The sequence below is a fragment of the Rhineura floridana genome, chromosome 3 (assembly GCF_030035675.1).
Source record: "Rhineura floridana isolate rRhiFlo1 chromosome 3, rRhiFlo1.hap2, whole genome shotgun sequence".
Lineage (NCBI taxonomy): Eukaryota > Metazoa > Chordata > Lepidosauria > Squamata > Rhineuridae > Rhineura > Rhineura floridana.
In genome coordinates this window covers 210,214,980-210,238,091 of record NC_084482.1, presented here as the reverse complement: position 1 = coordinate 210,238,091, position 23,112 = coordinate 210,214,980, and the positions used below count along the sequence as shown (strand labels likewise).

The following is a 23,112-nucleotide window of genomic DNA, read 5'->3' as shown; positions in this document are numbered from 1 at the left end:
AGGCAAAACTAGAACTAGTGGCTTCTGCCAGTCATTGGCTCTACCTGTCCCAACGAGCACCAGCCACTGAGGATGCCTCTCCCTAGCTGTTGCCACTGGCCACTGCCTGTGATGTCACAAAAGGAATGGCAGTTGAGACAGTGGCTATCAAGGTGGGCCGCGGGACTGCATTTTTCTTCTTCCCCAACAGAAGACATCCAGCAACTGCTGGACTGTTCCATTCACTGCACTTGTTTTTGCCTACAGATGTCTGAAGCTGGCAAGGTCCTTTTGGACAAATTCTTTTTCTTCTCCTACCCTCAGGGGCAGGGGCGACTTACACTTAATTCAAATTTCTTTCAGCTCTATCACATCACCGGGCAACCACCGGAATCTACATCACCAAAAATGGTGATGTTAGTCAAACTCTATTTTAGAGGCTTGCTTTTGCTCTGTCAGCCTGAATGGCTTTTGGAATAGCGGTAACTTATACGCTGGCTTAATTTAAAGTAAAATGGTAAATTCCACCATCTTCGTATTATCAGGGTTGTAATCTGGGGGCGCAGGGGGTCATAAAACCCCTTTTTTGGAGCAGGGTTCCTACGTCTCCAATGTCCTATGGACCAATCAGCATGATAGGGGAGCGTGTGAAGAGAGTGAGGAGGAAGTGGAAGCTGAGAGGCAGTGCCGCTCTCTGGACTGGCTGTTAAGTATGAAGACAAACAGGCAGCCAGGTTGAGGGCAGACCAAGTTTGGTGGAACTATGCTTCATTCATAGGTGCAACATAGGAAGATGTCTAACACCGAGTCAAATCACTGGCCCATCTACATCAGTTTTGGCCATCTACACTAACTAGCAGAGGCTTTCCAGACAGGAGTCTTCCAGCTCTATCTGGAAATGCTCAGGATTGAACCTGGGGCCTTCTGGGTGGAAGGCAGATGCTCTGCCACTGAGTTATGGCCCTTTCCGATCCGCCAGCCCGATCAGCCTCCACCGGTCAGGGGAACAGGAGGGATTTGGAGCTAGTAGATCCCAGGCCTCCCCTGATCCACCCCTCCTGGATGGACCAGTAACATGGATCACCGCTCCATGTTGACAGAACACACTTCACAGCCTTTAATTATTGCAGGAGAGACTTAAGCGCAATGTAACATAATGTCAAAATAATGACGATACACAGGCCAAACACTCAATCCTTACTTTGCCAATGTTAATGTCAACGTAAGAAATATACCGAGAGCCACCAATATCACTGAAACTATAGATAATCATTGGTTTTGTCATATTACAGCATCAGGTTGCCAAATTTTTGGAGCCAGCGGGCACATTAGGAATTTTAATAAAATACCATGGGCACCACCAGTCACAAAATGCTTGCTGCGACATGTGCAGCGTCACACAAAATGGCTGCCATGTGGGTGTGGCAAAGCACAAAATGGTGCACCTCCCCTCTGTTCAGAACTGATAAGGTGTTGGGTTTTCAATCCTGGCATCCAACAAAATGTGGGCATGTGTAAGTGGGGCGTGTTCAATGTAGGAGAGGCCAAGCCAGCGCAAACAGGAACTCAGTAGAAAGAGCAACCAGTCTCTCATGCACTGTGAACTTTTGAAGGCATGTTTACTAAGACCTTTTGTGGGCACCAAAGAAGGTACTGATGGGCACATTAGTGCCCATGGGCATCCTGTTGGTGACCCCTCCATCATAGTGAGAGTATGCATTGTGCACACCTGCTGCCTTTAGTATTGCAGCCCCTGGCTCCTAAGGAAACATTACAGCAAGGGGAAGACCAGCTGGGCCCTGGTCCATCAATCAGAGAACAGCAGTTGCATGAAGCTGGTTTCCCCGCTATGAGCTGGAAAGACCACTTGGCTCCAACTGCCAGTTGGCCATTGGATTGCAGAGCCAAAGGGAAGCCTTCTTTGACCCCATCCGCCATCCAGAGAGGGACAAAGGCTGCTTGTCAGTGGCAGTACCTCTGTCCAACCAAGACACACACACACCCCATCGGGAAGATCCACCTGGCTCTAACTGGGTATAAATGCCTGCTTACAACTTGCCACTTTCTTCTGGCTGGCGGGGGGGGGGAGAGGGGAGGGCTGCTGCATGTTCTACCCATTGGCCCTCCAAATGTTGCTGAACTACAATTCCCATCAGCTCCAGCAAGCATGGCCAACAGGAAGGGATGGTGGGAGTCACGGCCAGACCCAAAGAGTGGCCAGGTCAGGCCTTGGCCGAGGGCCCCTGGAGCCGTAGAGGCCCCTGAGGTGGGGGAGGAGTAGCGCTCCTTTTCCGCAATCCCCGGCAGAGTAGCTGCCGCGGATCACAGGGAGACAGCTTCTTCCACCTGCCCGTTCGCTGGCTCCACCTACCCATCTCTTGTGTCTTTTCTGGCTGTGCATGCAGGACTGCCATTAACCAAGACAGTGGAGGAGGTTTCCCTAAGGGGCTGAAGCCTCCACCGCTATCTTGGTTGATGGCAGCAATGTGTGCACATAACACCCCGCGCAGCCACAAATGACAGGAGAGACTGAGCCGGTGAACAGGCAGGCGGAAGAAGTTCCCTCCATGTGAAAGACAGGCAGGCACACGTGCACACGCTCGCCGGGACCCAGGACAAGCTGGTGCCCAAGGGCCCCAGCACGTCTGGCACCAGCCCTGGTGGGAGTTGTAGTTCAGCAACACCTGGGAGGGGAAGGTTCCCTGCACCTTGCTCTGCACCCTCCATTTCACACACACGCACAGAGGCCACATTCACACCAAACATTTATTCCATAATTATTCCACTTTAAAAAGTCTTTCTCAAAGAATCCTGGGAAGTGTAGTTTGTGAAGGGTGCTGAGAGTTGTTAGGAGACCCCCTATTGCCTTCACAGAGCTAAAATTTGCAGAGTGATTTAAAAATCAGTCCCTCTTCCCAGGGAACTCTGTGAGGGGAATAGGAGTTTCCTAACAGCTCTCAGCACCTTTAGCAAACTACACTTCTCAGGATTCTTTGGAGGAGGCCATGACTGCTCAAGCAGTACAATACTGCTTTAAATGTATAGCAGCCTGCAATTCCATTGTGGAATAAAAATGGCAGACATTACGATGCCTTGACCACATTCACACCGTCCATTTATTCCATGGCTTTCCCCAAAGAATCCTGGGAAGTGTAGTCTGTGAAAGGTGCTGAGAGTTGTTAGAAGATCCCTATTCCCCTCACAATTGCCAGAGATCTCTGAGAAGAGGAACTGACTGAAACTCCTCTGGAAATTGTAGGTCTGTGAGGAGAAAAAGGGAGTCTCCTAACAACTCTCAGCACCCTTCACAAACTACACTTCCCATGATTCTTTGAGGGAAACTGTGACTGTTTAAAGTGGAATAATAGTGAAATAAATGTTTGGTGTGAATGTGGCCTATTCCTGCTAACCGCCTTGTAAGAGCTTCTGGGTTGTATCTGGCTCTTTCCATTCCTCTGAGTCTGTACTGTTTATCTGCTTTAATATGTATCACTTTGGCCCCATTTGCCCTATAATTTAAAGCAATATCATACCACTTCAAACATGGGGATGGGGGGGGCATCATGGATTTGCCTAAAGAATTCTGGGAACTGTCGTTTGTAAAGGGTGCTGTTAGGAGACCCCCGCCTATTCTCCTCATAGAGCTATAATTTCAAGAGTTCCTTGGTAATGGGGCCTGACCATTAAACCACTCTGGAATTGGGAGCTCTGTGAAGAGAATAGGGTGTCTCTCCTAATAACTCTCAGCACCCTTCACAAACTACAGTCCCCAGGATTCTTTGGGGAAAGCCATGGCTGTTTAGAGTGGTACAATATTGCTTTAAATGTATAGCAGAGATGATGCCTTCCTTCCTTATAAGTAAGTGCACTTGCTGCCATATTTGGGCTAAGCCCCACCTCCATTTGGAGACCGGCTCTACCCCTGAACTGCCATTTTGAAATTGATGGTCCTCGGTAATGATCAGACCTCTCAAGCATTGGAATATGTGGTTCAACTCCAACTTAAGGGTTGAGGCTGCATGGGGTTAAAAACGGTAGCTAGAGAGACCTCCTGGTTGCTAGGCTAATACCTGTCCTTTGATCTCCTGCTGTCTCTCCCTTCCTGCTAGACTGATATGCAAAGGATGTTGACCACATCTCCTTCCTCCTCCTCCTCCTTTCTCTTGAAAGGGAGAGCAGACATCTTCTCTTTCTCCCTCTCCTCCAAGCATGAGGGCAAACACTAGGCTTAGTGTCTGCATCTCCAACTTAGCTAGTTAGCTAGATGTAGAACTCTTTCCTATCAAGTAGGTACTTCCAGAATAAAGTTGTTGTTGTTGTTATGTGCCTCCAAGTTGACTGCGACTTATGGCAACCCTATGAATCAGCGACCTCCAGTAGCATCTGTCATGAACCACCCTGTTCAGATCTGTGGCTTCCTTTATGGAATCAATCCATCTCTTGTTTGGCCCTCCTCTTTTTCTACTCCCTTCTGGTTTTCCCAGCATTATTGTCTTAGTAGTTCTTTCTTATTTTAAAGCTTATAGTCTCTCTCTGACTAATTCCAGGGAAGGTGTAATCTTTAGCAAAGATTCAAACACACAAAGCCTCACTCAGACGCTCCATTCCCAATTTCGCTACGCTGCAACATCGTGAGGCCTGGGGGTTGAAGTCTGAGAAACCCTAGGAGAGAAGATGCCTTGGCTGCCCCCTTCATGGCTTCCATAGTGAGCCTGCCCACGACAGAAATGTACAATGGCCGGCTATTTATTTACTGATGTATTTCTTCCCACTTAGTAGTTGCCTAAAAACAACAACAAAGTAACAGATATTCTCTACAATAATAGTGTAAAACAAAATTAAAAATGCAAACATTTACAGCAATTCAACAGTAAAATCCAACCCAGCATAAAAACACACAGGACAACCACTCGTAACCCTTCCACTGAACAGCACTCAATCCCCCCCCCCTTACAAAAGCTAAAAAATGACAACCAATTTCTATCCATCTCCAGAGGCTAAAATATATGATATTATATAATGGTAAATAATATCAAACAGTGTTAAAAGGTTGAACACAGGCCACATTCACACCATACATTTAAAGCACTACCATATCACTTTAGATAGTCATGGCCTCCTCCTCCAAGAATCCTGGGAACTGTAGTTTGCTAAGGGTGCTGAGAGTTGTTAGGAAACCCTGTTCCCCTTACAGAACAGTATTCCCAGAGTTCCCTGGGAAGAGAGATTGAGTGTTAAACCAAGCTGGGAATTGTACCTCTGGGAGGAGAATAAGTGTCTTAACGACTCTCAGCATTACCCAGGATTCTTTGGGGGAAGTCAGGGCTGTTCAACATGGTACAATACTGCTTTAAATGTGTGGCATGGATGTGTCCACAAAAGTATTTCTTAAAGGAGGGCACCAGGAGAGCAATCTACAAATGGCATTCTGAGTGACTTTCCCAACACTTGTCAAATCCTGTTGATCATAAAGTTCTTGCCTAGCTTCCTGATCAGTGTCTCCTCTCAGCCCTACATGACACAGAGTTGCCAAGACAGTTTTTATTCTTTTTTGTCACGTGACTGGAATTCCCCTCAGAAATTCTCCTCCTCCACTGAAGGAGCCTTCCATGACCCAGTCAGAAGACAGTTTATTATTTGTATTATTTTTTGTAATGTGACAGAAATTCCCTTTTGGATTTTCCTTCTCCATCGATGGAGCCTTCCATGACAGAAAGTCAGAAGATGGTTTCTAATATTTTTGTCATGTGAAAAATTCCTCCCCACCCCTGGATATATCCTTTCCATGGATAGTACACAGATACAACTAACCAACACTTGCTGATTAGCACTTGGTCTGCAGACCCAACACTTTCTGGGTCAACTTCATGTGTCAGACACAAGTCAGCTCTTCCTGACAAAAGCTCAGCCAACAGTGAATCTGGTAGACCTTAAGGTGACGCAGGACTCTGCTATTTGTGTCCCAAGATATTAACAAGTCTCTTCTTCTGTCACACCTTCTTACACATGAAGGGTGACCAGCTCTTTGAATACTGCACACTGCCACCTGGCAAAAACGGTATTTTTAAAAGGGGGGTATGGAAGACAAGGGATTAGAGATATGGGTGAAGTGACTTTTGTACAAGGAGAGGGAACAAGGAAGCCTAGCAGTGTTTATATATCATGGAAACTGGCTTGGTGGCCTAACGTGAAAGCACTGGTTCTTAGTTTACACAATAGGAAACTTACACTTAAAAAAAGAACTACATGAATAGTTTAGGAGTCTTTCTTCATGCTGCTGAACATCGTCAAGGAAACAGCGTCTGGAGAAATGGTCAGATGGTGCATTAAAATGTATACAGCTGAAGCCCACTTTATGCAATCCAATGCAACTTTTCTGGTATTACAGACATTCTTGCTACAGCCTAAAATATATATATAAATCTCCACAGCATGTATAATTGCTGGAGCCTAACAAGGCTTATTGCATGACAACAGTTTGCACGGCATCCTCATCATTGCTGTGGATCATCTCTGCTGTGAATTCTTTTATGTCTAATAAGTTCTGAGCACTGACTGAAGCTCTTTCAAAACTCCAAGCATTTAAATGATTATCTCCTATGTGAACTCGCTGATGTCTGATAAGGAGTGTGCTTGAAGTAAAGTTCTTTCCACACTCCAAGCATTTAAATGGTTTCTCACCAGTGTGGCTTCTCTGATGTTTGTTAAGTAATGAGCATTCTCTAAAGCTCTTTCCACATTCCATACATTTAAATGGCTTCTCTGCTGTGTGGGTTCTTTCATGTCTAATAAGGAGCGTGCTCCAAGTAAAGCTCTTTCCACACTCCAGGCATTTAAACGGTTTATCTCCTGTGTGGGTTCTTACGTGAGAAATAAGGATTGAATTGTGACTGAAGCTCTTTCCACATTCCAGGCATTTAAATGGCTTCTCTCCTGTATGTGTCCTTTCATGACAGGTAAGGTGTATGTGCTGACGAAAACTCCGGCCACACTCCAGGCATTTAAATGGTTTCTCTCCTGTGTGAATTCGTTTGTGAGAGGTTAGATGTATGAGCTGACGAAACCGTTTCCCACATTCCAGGCATTTAAATGGTTTCTGTCCTGTGTGCATTCCTTGATGTGCAGTAAGAATTCCACTCTGACTGAAGCATTTCCCACACTCCAAGCATTGATACGGTTTCTCTCCTGTATGGGTTCTTTGATGTGAAGTAAGGCTCCTGCTCTGACTGAAGCTTTTCCCACACACCGGACATTTAAATGGTTTCTCTCCTGTGTGGCTGACTTGATGTCTAATAAGATTTGTACTATCACCGAAGTCCTTTCCACACTCTAAGCATTTAAATGGTTTCTCTCCTGTGTGGGTCCTTTCATGTCTAATAAGTTCTGAGCTCCGACTGAAGCTCTTTCCACAATCGAGGCATTTAAATGGTTTCTCTCCTGTGTGGGTTCTTTCATGTCTAATAAGTTCTGCACTATGACCAAAGCGCTTTCCACACAGCAGGCAGTTAAATGGTTTCTCTCCTGTGTGGATTCTTTCATGTCTAATAAGATGGGAGCTCTGGCTGAAACTCTTTCCACACTCTACGCATTTAAATGGTTTCTCGCCAGTGTGTGTTCTTTCATGGGAAGTAAGGTGTATCTGCTGACGGAAACTCTTTCCACACTCTACGCATTTAAATGGTTTCTCGCCAGTGTGTGTTCTTTCATGGGAAGTAAGGTGTATCTGCTGGCGAAAACTTTTTCCACACTCCAGGCATTTAAATGGTTTCTGCCCTGTGTGCATTCCTTGATGTGCAGTAAGAATTCCACTCTGACTGAAGCACTTTCCACATTCCAGACACTGATATGGTTTCTCTCCTGTGTGGCTTCTTTGATGAGATGTAAGAATTCCAGCCTGGCTGAAGCACTTCCCACACTCCAGGCATTTATATGGCTTCTCTCCTGTGTGGCTCCTTTGATGTGAAGTCAGGTTTCTGCTCTGAGTGAAGCTTTTTCCACACTCCAGGCATTTAAAAGGCTTCTCTCCTGTGTGAATTCTTTTATGTCTAATAAGTTCTGAGTTCCGTTTGAAGCTCTTTCCACAATCCAGACATTTAAACGGTTTGTCTCCTGTATGGGCTTTCCACTGTATTTGAATGCTCGATGCATCATTATAGCTTTCCACACGTGTTGGGCACTCATTGCTTCTTTCTTCTTTCTGTTTTTCTGGATGGGCTGGAGTTTCATAGAAGCTCCCATCCAGACAAGCAACAGATTGATCCCAATCCTTATCTGTTTGATTTCCTTCCTGTGTCTTCATCCCATCTTGATTCCCAATGTCTACTTCCATATCTGGAAACGTATTGCTTTCCTCCAGCACCGGATGGAGTTCCTCGTCACTTTCTCTCTTCCACACATGCCCTACTGAAATAGAGAGAGAATCATGATATGAGCAAAAAGAAGAAATGAGGCAAAATTGGGCTGCTGATTGAGGCTGCCCATTAGCTACCCAGCTAAGTTTAAGGTGCTGGTTTTGGTGTACAAAGCCTTATACAACTTGAGACCAGGATACCTGAAAGATAGTCTTACCCCTTAAATACCCAGTCTGTCACTGCGCTCTGCAGGTGAGGGCCTCCCACAGATCCCATCTTATCAGGAGGTCCGTTCTGCACAACATAGGAAGTGGACCTTTAATGTTGTGCCACCTACCCTTTGGAATCCCCTCCTTTTAAATATTAGACAGGCGCCGTCTCTGTTCTCTTTTGGCGCCTAGTGAAGACCTTCCTCTTTCAACAAGCCTTTTAAGTAGAGACCTTATCTCAGTCTGCATCTGTAATGGAATTGTTTTTAAAGATGTTTTTAAAGATGTTTTGTTTTTAAGGTATTTTTAAAATGTGTTTTTAGTGTGTTTTATCACTTCTTTATTATTATTATTATTATTATTATTACTCTTTATTTTTACCCCGCCCTTTTTCCAAAACTGGAACTCAGGGCGGCTTACAAATAAAAACTACACATAGGTAAAAAACATACAAAAATATACAATTAAACTTCTTGTTCGCTGCCTTGGGCTCCCTTTGGGAGGAAGGGCAGAATACAAATAATAATAATAATAATAATACCAAGAAGGCCAGGATATAATTGATTAAAAACCACTTCAGAGAGTTAGTGGGAAGCCACAAATTAGGCATAATTGATGGACTGATGTGGGGTGGACTGAATGAACAGCATACGTTGGCAAACCACGCTGCTGTTCTCAGTACACTATCTCTCAAGACATTGCGATCTGACCAGTGGAAAAACAGGATGTGGTTAACTTTATGGCTGTAAACGATACTGACATCTGTAGTGGTTAAATAACTGCCTGCATATTGCCACGTAGATATGCTGTTGTCCTATGTATGTACGTGATGTTATACAATAGTTAAAGGTCATAGGCTGTTTATGGAGAAAAAATAATCCACGCCTCCAGGCGGAGGTAATAATAAAAGCGGAGACCAGAATTACGAAGGGGGCTCCGAAATTGAACTCTGGTCTCACCGTGTCTCACTGTGTCGTGATATCTACATCTGGTGACCTCGACGTGATTCAGAACAAACACCCTCGTACCCACTGGCAGGATCAGCCAACGGTGCACCTCAGCGTACAGCTCCCATTCGTGAGTATGGGGGGGGAATTGTCAGCTCAGCAGAAGGTTCATGCACAAGAGCTACAAAAAATTTTAAAACAGGATACCTCAGCTTTTGTAAGTCGTTCTCACATTGAATCATTGTTAAAAACAATTCAATGTCAATGTCCATGGTATCCAGAGCAAGGATCGCTACGTCAGTCAGATTGGATAAAGATAGGGAGAAAATTACATGAAGAACCAAGAGCACCTATTCACCATCTCTTATTATGGCAAAAGTGTGCTGAGGCCATTAGTCATTTAGGGATAAAAGAGACATCGCTGTTTGCCAATTCTGACCAGAAAACTCCTCTTTATCCCCAACTTTCTTTACCTACACCTGAAAAGGATATTGAGAAATTTGTAAATGCTCCTCCATATAGCCCTCCAGTCCAACAAGAACAGGTTACTGGGAAGGTTAAAGCAGCCATAGCTCAGGCTGCAGCCTCAGGATTATTATCTATGGAAGAAATGGGAGACTGGGAGGGTACAATTTCAGCTTTTCCCGTTACATATCAGCCAGATCCTAATAATGCTAATAATCGCATAGCAACTTGGACAGCTCTTCCGTTTTCTGTTATTAGAGAAATAAATAAGGCAGTAAGAGAATATGGGATTACGGCTAATTATGTACAAGGGATGTTGGAAGGAGTAGCTACTGGATATAACATGATCCCTCAAGATTGGAAGGATCTCTTTAGGATGATTTTGACTCCTTCGCAATATGTAGTTTGGGACCAAGAATTTAGACATGCTGCTATAGCAGCTGGGGATGCTAATATCATTCCCGAGCAAATTTATGGGTCAGGTAATTTTGCTACCATAGCACAACAAGGGGTATTGCCTGAAGCCGCATTTCATCGAACTGCTGAGTGTATACAGAAAGCATTTAAAAAGGTGCCTGCTGGGAAAGAACCCTTACGTTCTTTTACGAATGTACGGCAGCAAGCAACAGAGCCCTATTTTCAGTTTGTTGACCGTTTGAAAGAGGCTCTGACACGGCAGGTTGATAACCCTCAGGCACAAGGGGAATTATTGTTAAAATTAGCTTACGAGAATTCTAACACAGACTGTAAAAAGATTTTGAAAAACATTATTCATAGACCTCAATATGAATTGGGAGACATGATTCAAGCTTGTGCAGAGGTAGGTACACATGTTCATGCCATGACATTGTTAGCTGGGGCATTAAGACAGGGTAACAAACCTACAGGCAATTGTTTTAATTGTCAAAAGCCTGGTCATTTCAGAAGGGAATGTCGGGCTCCTGGCGGAGGAGCATTTAAAGGTGGGGGCACTGTTACAAACCGGCCAAAGAAAATCTGTCCGAAATGTAAAAAGGGTTATCATTGGGCTAATCAGTGTCGTTCAGCTCCCACTACCAATACCAATGTGTCTTCCCGTCCTATTGAGGGAAACTGAACTTGGGGCAGGCTTCCAGCCCCGAATCTCAAGGAAGTGTACCCACCCCTGCTACTCAAGGAAGCGCTGGAATTGATTTAATACATGCAGAGTCAAAAGATGTTCCTTTGCCTGGAGCAGTTCTTTTAATGCCTACCACACTCACTGGCCCTTTACCAGAAGGCACCGTAGGCCTTGTACTACCGCGATCCTCTGCTTCCAAGAATAATATAATGGTGGTACCTGGTGTTATTGATTCTGATTATCAGGGAATTATTTATATTCAGTATTGGAGTCACCTTCCCCTTCAGTTGAAGAAGGGAGATTCTTTTGCGCAACTATTGTTATTGCCATATCGTCTTTTCACATCGAACACTTCCTCCCAAAAACGTACTGGTGGATTCGGATCTACAAGGACGAAATCGCCGAGTGTGAGTATTTCAGGTAATCCTTTCCATCCACAGGTAGCTGCAGTACTGGCAGAAGTGACCAGGGAGAAACCGGTTCGTAAGTATTGTTTAAACAATGTTCTTTTTGAAGGTATTATAGATTCTGGGGCAGATGTCACAGTAATTGCTGAACATAACTGGCCATCCTCTTGGCCAGTAGAAGTGGCCCCTTCTGTGTGGGGAGTGGGCGGAGCTCAGGATTCAAAACGGAGTAAGGATTGGATACAAGTTGTTGCTCTTGATGGTGATCGTATAGCCCACATTCGCCCTTGTATTTTGGACATTTCAGTAAATCTGTGGGGAAGGGATTTACTGGAGCAATTCCAGACCACCATTGTTATTAATGATTAGCCAACAAAAGGCAGCTCTTCCTTTACAATGGAAGACAGACATACCCATTTGGGTAGAACAATGGCCCTTACCCAAAGAAAAATTAGAAGCTCTGCACCAACTGGTAAAGGAGCAACTGGAAGCTGATCATTTGTCACAGTCAGGGTTGCAGATTGCCCCTGAAAAGGTACAACTCAAAGAACCATTTCTGTATTTAGGACATAAATTAATGCAATCCTACTCCACTCCTGTATTGCCCTGTCTTACTTTGTCAATGAAGCCAACTTATGTAGAACTACAACAATTCTTGGGTTCTATTAATTGGATTCGACCATATTGTAAACTTACCACTCAAGACATGGGGCCTTTATTTGAATGTTTAAAACAAGGACGTCAACCTGCAGATATTATTACTTTAACGGAACAGGCAAGGCAATCCCTAGAATTAGTTTCTACAACGTTAAAAGCTATTTGGGTGGATCGACAAATATTGAATAAACCACTGATTTTATTTGTTTTATTTGATGGAAGCCAACTTTTTGCTGCACTCACTCAGGAGTCAGGCTCCAATGCTACACATATAATAGAGTGGCTTTACTTAGCCCATACACCAAAGTCATCTATCACAACTTTGCCAATGCAAGCAGCAGAAATAATCCAAAAAGCACGATTACGATCAAGGCAATTATTAGGTATCGATCCGGTTGAAATTTCGTTGCCTCTTAAACTTTACACATGGGAAAATGCTGTTGCGCTTTCTGATGACCTTCAATGGGCTTTAGTCTCTTATTTGGGCACAATTTCATGTCGTTCCTCATCAGATCCACGGCTTCAAATTACACAAAAAATTCCTATCCAGTTTCAATCTGTAATCAGTTTACAACCCTTACCTGCGGTCACGGTCTATACTGATGGCAGTCCAACTAGAGGGGTTGTTGCATGGCACGAGCAGGGGGTTTGGAAGACAATTTTCACCTTACCCCAAACTTCCGCTCAGAGATCTGAGTTGGCCGCTGTTAGTATGGCGCTGTTGACTTTTGCAGATCAGGAGGTTAACATTATTACCGATAGTCTTTATGTTAAGAATGTTGTACTTGCATTACCCGGTAGTTATGTCTCTCCCATGCTGGACACTAATCTACTTGCTCTTATGCTTACACTTCAAAAACTCATACATACTCGGTCTTGTCGATTTGCTATATTTCATATTCGCAGTCATCAACCTTTCCCAGGATTGTTAACAGAAGGTAATCAATATGCTGATCAGGCTCTTCGTGCCCTCCTTTGCACACCCATAGAAAGTCATGCCCTTCATCATCAAAATGCTAAAGCACTCCAGAAGCAATTCCATCTTACTGCCCAGGAAGCCTCTGCCATTATTCAACAATGTCCCCAATGCACACAGTTAACTCTATCCCCAGAACCAGGAGTGAACCCACGAGGTCTCATAGTTAACCAGTTGTGGCAAATGGATGTTACACATTTTCCTACTTTCTCCCCATGGAAGTATTTGCATGTTACAGTAGATACATATTCCGGATACATATGGGTAACTCCTCAGAAAGGGGAAAAAACTAAGAATGTTATTAATCATGTCATTCGTTCTATTGCCATCATGGGCCAACCTCAGACGATAAAAACTGATAATGGCCCTGCATATGTTTCACAGCAATTTGCACAGTTTTGCACTAAGTGGTCCATTACACATTTGTTTGGTATTCCTTATAATTCTACAGGTCAAGCTGTCGTCGAACGTACCAATCGTACCCTTAAAGAGCATTTGCTTAAACAAAAACAAAAAGGAGGAGTACCACTGGGATTGGCCACCAAAGAGGAGTGGCTGGCACAAGTGTTGTTTACCATTAATCATTTAAATTTGTCTCAATCTCCCAATACTCATTTTTCCTTTTCTACTCGAGCGCAGCGGCATTTTCAGCAGTCGGAGTCTCTACCTGCCCCGCGGGTGCAGTTTCGGCAACTACCAAATCCAGAGTGGAAAGGCCCAGTTCCGCTTATAACGTGGGGTCGAGGTTACGCGGCTGTGTCTACGCCTGACGGTCCTGTGTGGGTACCTGCTAGGTGTATCCGGCCCTGGAAAGACGATGTCCTGGCACGATAATCTTAAGAATCCCATCCCTAATTTTTCTCTGCAACTTCAGGATACTGGGATGTCTTCCAGGAAGCGTGGTCGGAATGTTCCGCAACCTCCCGTGACTTGGGGCCAGATAAAGAACTTAGCAACACAAGCAGAAAAAGCAATGGAACAAGCCGGGGTGGACAAGACAACTGAGAATACCATTCTTGCTTTAATTGCGTCTTTAAATACAAATTCTATTTTTGTACTTTGCATTTGTTGGATTTTAGGAAGCGCCGGGGCTGACAGGTTGGGGCAGGAGTTGGGGATGCGGTTTCAACACAATATCTGGGTTCAGTTAGCAAGAATGACAAATGTGAGTGACTTTTGCATGACTGAACATGTACAGGAAATGGGTATGTTGGGAACATGTTTAATACCCGTATGCAAAGCACCTGGGGATATTGGGAACATTACAGGACTTGGGCGATTCATGAATACTTCAGAGATTAAATATCATACTGTTTCGAATTGGGGAACTCCAACCTTCCAGCTGCCTGTTAATGCTTTTCAATTATTTACATCACATGTTGCAAATTCCATTAATAATACGTGTGCTCGGATGGCTAAGTCAGATTCTTAGATATGCTATTCTTTTACTCATTTTAAGTATAGGCTTATGCTGTTTTTTACAATACCTTTTCCAGACGTGTACACCTGTTGCTCCGCGACCATTACGTAGTAATTACTTTTTGCTAAAAAATAAAAAAGGGGGAGATGTGGGGTGGACTGAATGAACAGCATACGTTGGCAAACCACGCTGCTGTTCTCAGTACACTATCTCTCAAGACATTGCGATCTGACCAGTGGAAAAACAGGATGTGGTTAACTTTATGGCTGTAAACGATACTGACATCTGTAGTGGTTAAATAACTGCCTGCATATTGCCACGTAGATATGCTGTTGTCCTATGTATGTACGTGATGTTATACAATAGTTAAAGGTCATAGGCTGTTTATGGAGAAAAAATAATCCACGCCTCCAGGCGGAGGTAATAATAAAAGCGGAGACCAGAATTACGAAGGGGGCTCCGAAATTGAACTCTGGTCTCACCGTGTCTCACTGTGTCGTGATATCTACAGACTGATATAGAGGCATGTATATTTCACCTGTCTCCTGGCCAAGCTTACCAGGTGGGGTGGAGCCAGTATGCTAGCTTCTCAGCAGCTGGGTTGCTGTTGCTTACCAGAAGAGAGAGGGAGGAGACAGCAGGGAGGGCGGTGTATGCACCACACCAAACTCCCCCGCCACCTCGCCTCTCTCGGGAACCAACATTGACCCACCTGCCGGGAAGCCACTTCTGATCCTGGAATTGTTCTGACATTTGCCCTGCCTTTATGACACGCAAAACTTGTATTCTGGTTTTGAGGTTACATCTCTGCTTTCAGTGACACTCCTTTATCTGTGTTTTTATTATCTTTGTATACCGCCTAGAGATTTTTAAATATTAAGCGACTGAGAAACGCTTTCAAAGAAACAAACAAACACCCTTCTCCAATGTAAAATGGACCTCACATTCAGCAGCTGCATTCGGGAAGGACATGCATTCATGGGAACTTCCTGCTGAAGCCATAAGCCTTTCTTCTAACGCAGGCCCTTCCTGTTGGATGTTCTCTGCCATGATCTCCGCCATGCTCTTGTCACCTTTGGGGGAGAGAAAGAGAACTGAAAAACTTCAGTCCTAGATCTAGCAAGGTAGGAAACTATGGAGATTGGGCAAAAGGGAAGAAGAAAAGAGGAATTCTGAGGAGGAAAGCTCTGGCAAGGAATCAAATGGATGGGACAAAGCCATGAGAAATTATTGGAAGAGAATGTTTTGGGGAAGAGCCAAAGCTCGGTGGTAGAGAATCATGCAAAAGGTTTCAGATTCAATCCCCAGTGGCATCTCCAGGTCAAGCTGGGAGAGAACCCTGTCTGAAATCCTGGAGAGCTGCTGCCAGTCAGTGTAGACAATACGGAACTAGATGGGCCAATGGTCTGATTCTGCATAAGGTAGTTTCCTATGTTGTTGATTCTAAAATATGGAATACAAGAGGGCCCTGTCTGTATTGGCATCCTGAAGATGGTTTGTCTTGCTCTAGTATTAACCAAGGTTTGCTCTATGGTTTACTGCTCATGGTTTGCCTGGAGTCAGACAAACCATGAGCCCAGGTTCGGGTGATGTGCTAAACCAAACCATGACTCAGCTTGATGCAGCAGCAATAGAAGAGCAGAGCTGCTGCAATCTCTTCTTACATTGTATTTTATCACGATATTGTACGTCGCCTAGAGTGGCCATTTATTCGGCCAGATAGGCGACTCACAAATAAAATTTTATTATTATTATTATTATATCCTTCGGGAGCCCGCACATTTGCGCTAAGCCATGGTTTAGTTTAGCGTTATGTGTGAACTGAGTAAATGGTTAAAGTTGTGGCCCACAGTTCAGCCATTTATTGCCTTGGTTCACATGTCACCTTAAACTTAAGTAAGTTTAAAATAAACTAATTCCTTTGATTTAATAATTTTGTGAACAGGCAGCAGACTAGTGCATGTGCCTGAAATCACAGGTGCTACACTCCTCCTGCTGCCAGACTGCCAGAAAACAAGCCATGGTCTGGCTTAGCATTATGTTTGAATCTGTTCTCTCCAAACAAACCACGACCAGTAAACTCATGGTTTGGAGAAAACAAACCACAAGCCCAGATTTCGAGTAGTGCTAAGCCAAAGCATTGCACCTCCAACTTAGTTAGTTAGTTAGAACTAGGTATGCCTGTCCTATCTACTATGTATTTCTATAAATAAAGTAGCTTTTCTTATTTTACTAAGTCTTACGTCTCAGTGATCTCAATGCAGGGTAAAAGCCTGCTTCTAAGGTAAATGCACAAACCTCTGAGTTACTCTGCATACGCAGAACACATCCCCCCCTTTGAATCTGTGTGTACGTGGATGGCGCACAAGGCATCTGCATCCAGATTCAGTACCGGCTTTGGGTCAAGGGATTGGGGGGTTCTCAGAGTTGGAAATTTGGTAATATTTACCACTGCGACAACTTAAGGTGCATTTTAGTATGGGCTATCATTTGATGTATCGTCTTGTTTTCTTTTTTTAAAAAAATGAAATGTATGAAATATACAAAAAAAATACTAATATTAAATACACAATAAAAATAATCTTAAATATTTATTATTATTGGGAGTAAAGTACCAATGCATGTTACAAGTGACCAGAATCTCTCTCTCTCTCTCTCTCTCTCTCTCTCTCTCTCACACACACACACACACACAGAGAGAGAGAGAGAGAGAGAGAGAGAGAGAGAGAGAGAGAGAGAGACTCTAAAGTTTGTTATTTTTGCAGGCTTTGCTCTTCCCCTTCCTCCCTTCTCTTCCTGCCTTTGTTCTCAGTTAATCAGTAATGGCTCCCTGAGTGCAGGCATCATGGCTGCTTCAGCATATATGACTTTACTTCTTTGTAGTTACAAATCTTACATTTCTTTGTTCTTTCAACTACCAGTCTTAACAGACCAGTTAGTTCTGCACTCCACTGACTGATTATATATATATATGTGCAGAACTATACATATATGTACACACACACACCCAAAACCTCTAACAATTATAGCATATTTCAGAGCTTGGAAAAGTTACTTTTTTGAACTACAGCTCCCATCAGCCTAATCCAGTGGCCATGTTGCCTAGGGCTGATGGGAGTTGTAGTTCAAAAAAAGTAACTTTCCCAAGCTCTGCATATTATCATATTTAACACATAATTTAGGTATCTACTGCTACCATTAGCCATCTGCCTCCACAAATCACTTCCTAAAATACCACTACTAGCATATTACAACATTTCAGCCGTGAGAAGGGGTCAAACAGATCAGTTTTAAACTTTTGTTTCTAAAGTGTTGCAAAAAGGGAGCGGGCTTTTTCTGGAATGACCTCCTCCCTGAGGTGCATCCCATCCTAACTTTGTATTCTTTCAGACACCAGGGAAAATCCCACCTTTTTTGCTGCATTCTGAGTGGCTGATGGGCTATGTCATCTTCATGCTCTTTTGAGCATGAAATGGGAATTGTTTTCATGTTTCTCTTTGTTATGCATTTTAAAAATATTACCTTACTTTTTATAAAATAAAAGAGCCACTCCTGTGTTGTGATTAGAGCGTCGGACTATGACTAGGGTGATCAAGTTCAAATCCCCACTCAGCCATGAAACCCACTGGATGATCTTGGGCCAGTTACAGCCTGTCAGCCTAAACCTACCTCACAGGGCTTAGCAGTGTAAAACATAAGTTAAAACATCTTAAACAGCAAATGGGGGGGGATTACACAATTAATAAAATACAAGTGAACAGAACATCCTCTTTAATATCAACGTTTAGTATAAATCATAGAATCATAGAGTTGGGAGGGGCCTACAAGGCCATCGGGTCCAAACCCCTGCTCAATGCAGGAATCCAAATTAAAGCATGCCAGACAGGTGGCTGTTGCATATGTATATCATTATACTAAATGTGGTTTAACAATCCCTCCCTCTTCCCAGGGGACTCTGCTAATTGTAGCCCTGTGAGGAGAATAGGGGATCTCCTAACAACTCTCAGCATTCTTCACAAACTTCTCGTCCTGGGATTCTTTGGGGGAAGCCATGACTGTTAAAGTGGAATAATAGCAGAACAAATGTATGATATGAATGTGGGCCTTCAATAAGGGCAGGTTTATGTAACTTTAAAGTTGACAACGAGGACACTGAATTTGTAAAGGATTATACCTTGGCACAGTTGTTAACCAAAATGGAGACAATAGTCAAGAAATCAGAAGAAGGCTTAGGACTGGGGAGGGCAGCTATGAGAGAACTAGAAAAGGTCCTCAAATGTAAAGAAGTATCACTGAACACCAAAAGTCAGGATCATTCAGACCATGGTATTCCCAATCTCTATGCATGGATGTGAAAGTTGGACAGTGAAAAAAGCGGACACGAGAAGAATCAACTCATTTGAAATGTGGTATTGGAGGAGAGCTTTGTGCATACCATGGACTGCAAAAAAGACCAATAACTGGGTGTTAGAACAAATTAAACCAGAACTATCACTAGAAGCTAAAATGATGAAACTGAGGTTATCATACTTTGGACACATAATGAGAAGACATGATTCATCAGAAAAAGCAATAATGCTGGGAAAAACAGAAGGGAGCAGAAAAAGAGGAAGACCAAACAAGATTCCATAAAGGAAGCCACAGACCTGAACTTACAAGATCTGAACAGGGTGGTTCACAATAGATGCTATTGGAAGTCACTGATTCATAGGGTTGCCATAAGTTGTAATCGATCTGAAGGCACATAACAACAACTTTAGTATAGGCTATTAATTAACAGTGGCAAGAATGCTGCAAGATACTACTTCCCAGGATTCTTTGGGGAAAGCCATGACTGGTAAAAAGTGGAATAACAGTGGAATAAAAGTATGCTGGGAATGTGGTCCGAGTCCGGCATCCTGTTCTCAGTCGCCAACCAGATGCCCAGGGGATGCCCAGAAGCAGACATGGAGCAGAACAACTCTCCCCCCCCCCAGTTTCCAGCAACTAGTATTCAGAAACACGCTACCCCCAAAGTGAAGGAAGAGCACAGCCATTGGTAGCCTTATCCCCCATGGTAGCCTTATCCCCCATGAATTTACCTGAATTTTCATGAATTTACATGAATTTTCCATAGTTTAACCATGCACTGCCTGGATAAGTCTGTCTGTCCTGAACCTTCCAACATTCAGCTTCATGGGATGTCCCACGAATTCTAGCATTATGAGGGAGAAAAACTTTTCTCTACCCACCTTCTCTATGCCATGTCTAATTTTATACACTTCAATCATGTCTCCGCTTTTCTCTAAACTAAAACACCCCAAATGCTGCAAATAAACTAGAAGCATTCATAAAGGGATTAAAGGTAATGAATAACCAATAATAGTTTTGGGTGTTTTTTAAAAAAATAAATCCTTCCCTGGTATTCTTTTACAGCAGACAACGGGAAGCTGTAGTAGTCTAGCAACATCTGGAGAGCTACAAATCCCCCTTAAACCCCCCTGGCTAACGTCTGGTACCCTCTGGATATTTTAGTCTACAACTCCCATACGTGGAATGTGCCAGGTTGGAGGAGGCTGCTTTATGGACAGGGAAAGAGAATTTTCAGCCTTGCAGATGTTGCTGCACACCAACTCCCCCCCCTCCAATCCCTGAGACCATCAGCCATGCTGGCTGGGGCTGATGGGAGTTGTCGGCCAAAACATCTGGAGAGGAGCAGGGATGCAGGAAGCTGCTTTAGGGATAGGGGTAACCAGTGTCCCCCCCAGATGTTGCCAGGCTCCCATTAACATCCCTGACCATTGGGAATGCTGGCCGGGGGGAGGCTGATGCGAGTTGAAGTCCAGCAACATCTGGAGAGCCAGAGGGGTGTTCCCAGCCCTGAACAAAAGGAAAGGAAGAAAATGTTTCTTTGTATGTGATTTGGGGGTGGGTCCTTTACTATTTCTCCTCTCCCCCCCCATTGCCTGCCTTTTCTTCTCCTCCCCCCCCCTTCTTTTCTGCCAGCCTTGTAGTTTTTCTTGCTTTGCACCCTCCATCCATTCCTCCTCCTGCACCCAAATCCACTCGGGACGACTCACCAGATTTCCCCCTCCGCAGCCACTGATGATCCAGTAGTAACAGCAGCCCTCGGATATCTAGACGGGGGGGGGGGAGTGGAACCGGAAATGACTTTAGCAGGCAACCTCTCCCCTCCCTTCCTCCCCTCCCCACACTTCCTCCTCGTTGCCTCTCTAGGACTGCAGGGCAACTTTCTTTAACCCTTAGAAGTAAGCTGCTCTGAACTTCCCCCAAAGAGGAGGCTCCTGAGAGATGTTCTATGCTGAGCGGCACTCCCTTCCCTTAAAGGTAGATTAAGTTTCTAGTCCTCGTGGATCTAAATGAAGAGCTTGTTTAGGTTCAGAGGAGGGCAACAAGGATGATCAGAGGACTGGAAACAAAGCCCTGTGAGAAGAGACTGAAAGAACTGGGCATGTTTAGCCTGGAGAAGAGAAGACTGAGGGGAGATATGATAGCACTGTTCAAGTACATGAAAGGTTGTCACATAGAGGAGGGCCCGGATCTCTTCCCGATCGTCCCAGAATGCAGGACGCGGAATAATGGGCTCAAGTTGCAAGAAGCCAGATATTGGCTGAACATCAGGAAAAATATCCTGTTAGAGCCATGCGACAATGGAACCAATTACCTAGAGAGGCAGTGGGCTCTCCGACACTGGAGGCATTCAAGAGGCAGCTGAACAGCCATCTGTCGGGAATGCTTTGATTTGGATTCCTGCATTGAGCAGGGGGTTGGACTTGATGACCTTATAGGCCCCTTCCAACTCTACTATTCTATGATTCTATAATTAAACAGGAGCAAAGGAAGTTGATCTATCTATCTATCTATCTATCTATCTATCTATCTATCTATCTATCTATCTATCTATCTATCTATCATCATCATCATTATTATTATTATTATTATTAAGTTCACCACAACATCCCAGCAATTTAAAATGCAATATTAAAATTTAATTTAAAACAATTCTGGAGGGAGAACATAGCCACCCTGACTGGTAACCACTGACAACTTTATCCTGTATCAGTTTCAAAGCTACCCAAATTATTGACTGGCGGATGTCTAGAGGTCACCCATGAGTGTCCCATAAGTGGAAATAAGCATACAATAAATCCCGTAAAAGTTGTAGTTGAATAAGATCTCTGCTCTTGTAAGCTGGCGTGGCCTTTATTATTGGAATTTATATAATAATATTTATGCATGTGCAAGGCACTTCATGTAAATTATCTCAATAATCCTTACAACAACCCTACAAGTTGATCAGCATTATCATCCCCCATATGATAGATAAAAGCAACTGAAACAGAGGAAGGGAGTGATTTCCAAAGTGCCCAGTGAACCAGGGATTCTCATTATTCTAAGAATGCAATCCAGTGTATATTTACTCAGACGTCCCACTGTGTTCAATGGAACTTACTCCTAGGTAAATATATATTGGATTGCAGCCTTAGCTTCTTATAGTGCAATCCTATCCATGTGCACTCAAAAGTAAGTCTTATTGAAGTCAATGGAGCTTACTCCCAGATAGGTTGGGCTTTGATTGCAGCCTTGGACTGCAACTCAATACATATCTACTCAGAAGTAAGCTCCCTTGGGTTCAATGGGATGTACTCCGAGGTAAGTGTGTATTGGATTGCAGCCTTAGTCACTAGGCTGCACCTGCCCAATACCTGAGAGAGCCAATGCGGTGTAGTGGTTAGAGTGTCCTGGGAGACAAGGGTTCAAATCCCCACTTGGCCATGAAACTCACTGGGTCACCTTGGGCCAGTCATCAGCTGTCAGCCTAATCTACCTCACAGGCTTATTGTGAGGATGAAATGGAGAAAGGGAGAAGTATACATGCCATCTTGAGCTCCTTGGAAAAAATGTGGGATATAAATTTAATAATAAATATGACAAGCTCCGTTCCTTATAGGGCAAATGCCTTCCAGAAACATTCACACTCGTTCCAGCATGATGATCCTGCATTTAAGTTCTGTTTTTGCTGTTGTCTCCTGCTGTTTTTAGATTTCTTTCCCCCCGCCTGTTTTCAGATTTCTATCCCATTGTTCCTCCAAGGAGCTCTAGGTGGCATACTAGGTTCACTTCTCCTCTCTTTTTTTCCTTACAGCAGCCCTGTGAGGTAGGTTAGATGGAGAGTTAATCACCCAGTGAGCTTCATGATTGAGAGAGAGGGCATTGATTAAACCCTGGGCTCCCAGGTCCTTGTCTGACACTCTAACCACTACACCACACTGTTCTGGAGTGGGAGTCTTGTGTGTGTGGGGGTCGCATTCTTACTTCCCTTCTCTCCTCCCCATCTTCTCCTCTTTGGCAATTTCTTGCCCCTCCCAATCCGGAGCTGGACTCCCAACTCCCAGCAGCCAGCATGAACAACGGTCAGGGATGAAGGGAGTTGGAATCCAGCAAGAACATCTGGAGGGCCACAGATTTCCCCATTCCTGAACTTGAACCTGTGCATCAATTACACAAAAGTGAATGCTCAGAATATTCTGCGTGGATTCAACTGCTACTACCCCCTCCCCGTGGCCCTTCAATGGTTAAAACAACAGAGCGTGACTTCCTA

At 44.0% G+C, this 23,112-nt stretch overlaps 1 protein-coding gene across 1 annotated transcript; it reads right to left on the bottom strand.

Moving 5' to 3' along the window:
* Positions 1-3,188: 3,188 nt before the first annotated feature.
* Positions 3,189-20,673, bottom strand: LOC133381424 (zinc finger protein ZFP2-like). Its single transcript, XM_061620524.1, has 3 exons — positions 20,570-20,673; positions 15,455-15,583; positions 3,189-8,382 (listed from the first exon to the last, which is right to left on the bottom strand). The coding sequence occupies exons 2-3, from the start codon at positions 15,570-15,572 to the stop codon at positions 6,440-6,442; spliced, it is 2,061 nt and encodes a 686-aa protein (XP_061476508.1). The 5' UTR covers positions 15,573-15,583; positions 20,570-20,673; the 3' UTR covers positions 3,189-6,439.
* Between the last annotated feature and the right edge of the window lie 2,439 nt (positions 20,674-23,112).